Below are 1,827 nucleotides of genomic sequence, written 5' to 3'. Positions count from 1 at the left end.
GTCAGAAAGGTCTGTCTGATAGTAAGAAGATGTGAACGTATTCTAAGTATAGCATTAAACTGACATTGATTTATTTCAGGTGTCTAAATGTATTAGTCTTTCTTTGAGAGTCAGGTGTCTAAATAACGTCCACAGCAAACTCAACTACTGTGGAAAAAGTACCCTGTTCAAAACATACGAATCTATCCCAGAAAACACTTGTTCTTTCTTTTTTGTGAAACTCACCCAACGTGTGTGTGTGTGTGTGTGTGTGTGTGTGTGTGTGTGTGTGTGTGTGTGTGTGTGTGTGTGTGTGTGTGTGTGTGTGTGTGTGTGTGTGTGTGTGTGTGTGTGTCAGGTATTGTTTGTTGAGGACTCTGAAGCAGTGTCAGATGCAGAGGGATCTCCTGTTGAATGCTGGGAAAGAGCTGGCGTGGCACGGCAGGACTCAGAGCGAGCCGGCGCATTACTGCAGCATCTGTGAGGTAAAGATATATATATTAAAACCACACGTACTCTACATATATATATGATATGATGATATGTATAAATGTGTCTGTTGATTGTGTAAATATAGATATATACATATTTTTATATATATTTGTATTTTGTTATCGGGATTGTGGGAATTCAGTCTCTCTCTCTGAACACACAAACTGAAAGATTTAAAATAAAGTTGATTTTTATAAATGTAAGCAGATTTTTCTCCTACGTGTTGTTTGATGACCCTTGACCCCTGTCTTCCCCCCGCCTACAGGTGGAGGTGTTCGACCTGCTTCTGGTCACCACGGAGAGCAACAGCAGGAAGACGTACGTGGTTCACTGTCAGGACTGCGCCCGGCGAGCCGACCTCGACAACTTCGTGGTTCTGGAGCAGTACAAGATCGAGGACCTGATGCACGTCTACGACCAGTTCACACTCGTGAGTCTCAAGAGGACCTTATGTTTCAGACCAGAGTGGAGCATCTTAGAGACATAGGGGACATTCCCATTATGTGCCCTGATACATGTACGTTTTGAACTAGAAATATGTGGTGAAATAGCACGAGGAGAGTCAACATTAGCTGTTAGCACTCGTGTTCAGCACTTACCTGCTTGTTCACGGCCAGTTCCCACTCGTGAGTCTCAAGAGGAACAAAAACACGTCTCATTAGGATCAGAATGGAGCATCTAATGGCGCATTTCCACTACAGTGCGGTGTCAGCGTGCCCGGCCTGTTTTTTGGATGCGTTTCCACTTGGCGTAGTTCCGGCTAGCGGGTACTGTTTCACAGTTTCTCTGGCTCTCAACAATCCAGGTTCTTTCCGGGCCAACAACCAGGCTGAGTCGGGCTGAGTATGCTAAACTAGAGAGAGAATCGCTGGCAAGGGGGCTACAACTACAACAAGATGAACATATTTGACCGTGATTTAATTGTAATACACGTTTCAAAATGATGCCGAAGTAACAACATACTGATACCGGTTAGTAAAAACCATGAATTAATGCTTTGACAAGTCTGCAGACAGACGGCAGGCGAAAAACCTTTTAAAATGCGTGTTTTCTAAATGGAGATCAGCTAAGCTAACGCAGTATATGCTCCGACCGTCCACACTCACAACAACGGCCTACAGACATAAATAAACCAGCGACTGTATTCTCCATGACACAGACAGTCTGTGGTTTGGACTTGTTTAACTTGTGTCTAGTTTCTGAACAGATATGAGGAGCTGTGAGCTCTGAGTGCTAACAGCTAACGGCTGATGTTGTCAAGATGACGTCACGGCTCCGCCTACACTGCGTTACTATAGTTACTGCCCCAGCTACTAAACTGTAACGGTCCGTCCACATTACAGCTTCAAAAAAAGC

The 1,827-nt window shown here is 44.3% G+C and overlaps 1 protein-coding gene across 1 annotated transcript; it reads left to right on the top strand.

The window, feature by feature from the left end:
* The first annotated feature begins 296 nt into the window (after window positions 1–296).
* LOC104952608 (lysine-specific demethylase 6A-like) lies at window positions 297–1,320 on the top strand. The gene is made up of 2 exons (XM_010779459.1): window positions 297–464; window positions 737–1,320. Exons 1-2 carry the CDS (start codon window positions 372–374, stop codon window positions 956–958), a joined length of 315 nt encoding a protein of 104 aa, XP_010777761.1. The 5' UTR covers window positions 297–371; the 3' UTR covers window positions 959–1,320.
* The last annotated feature ends 507 nt before the right edge of the window (window positions 1,321–1,827 follow it).

Source organism: Notothenia coriiceps, unplaced genomic scaffold, assembly GCF_000735185.1.
Source record: "Notothenia coriiceps isolate Sejong01 unplaced genomic scaffold, NC01 NC01_scaffold00020208, whole genome shotgun sequence".
In the NCBI taxonomy this organism is placed as follows: Eukaryota; Metazoa; Chordata; class Actinopteri; order Perciformes; family Nototheniidae; genus Notothenia; species Notothenia coriiceps.
This window is presented reverse-complemented; position numbering and strand designations above follow the sequence as displayed.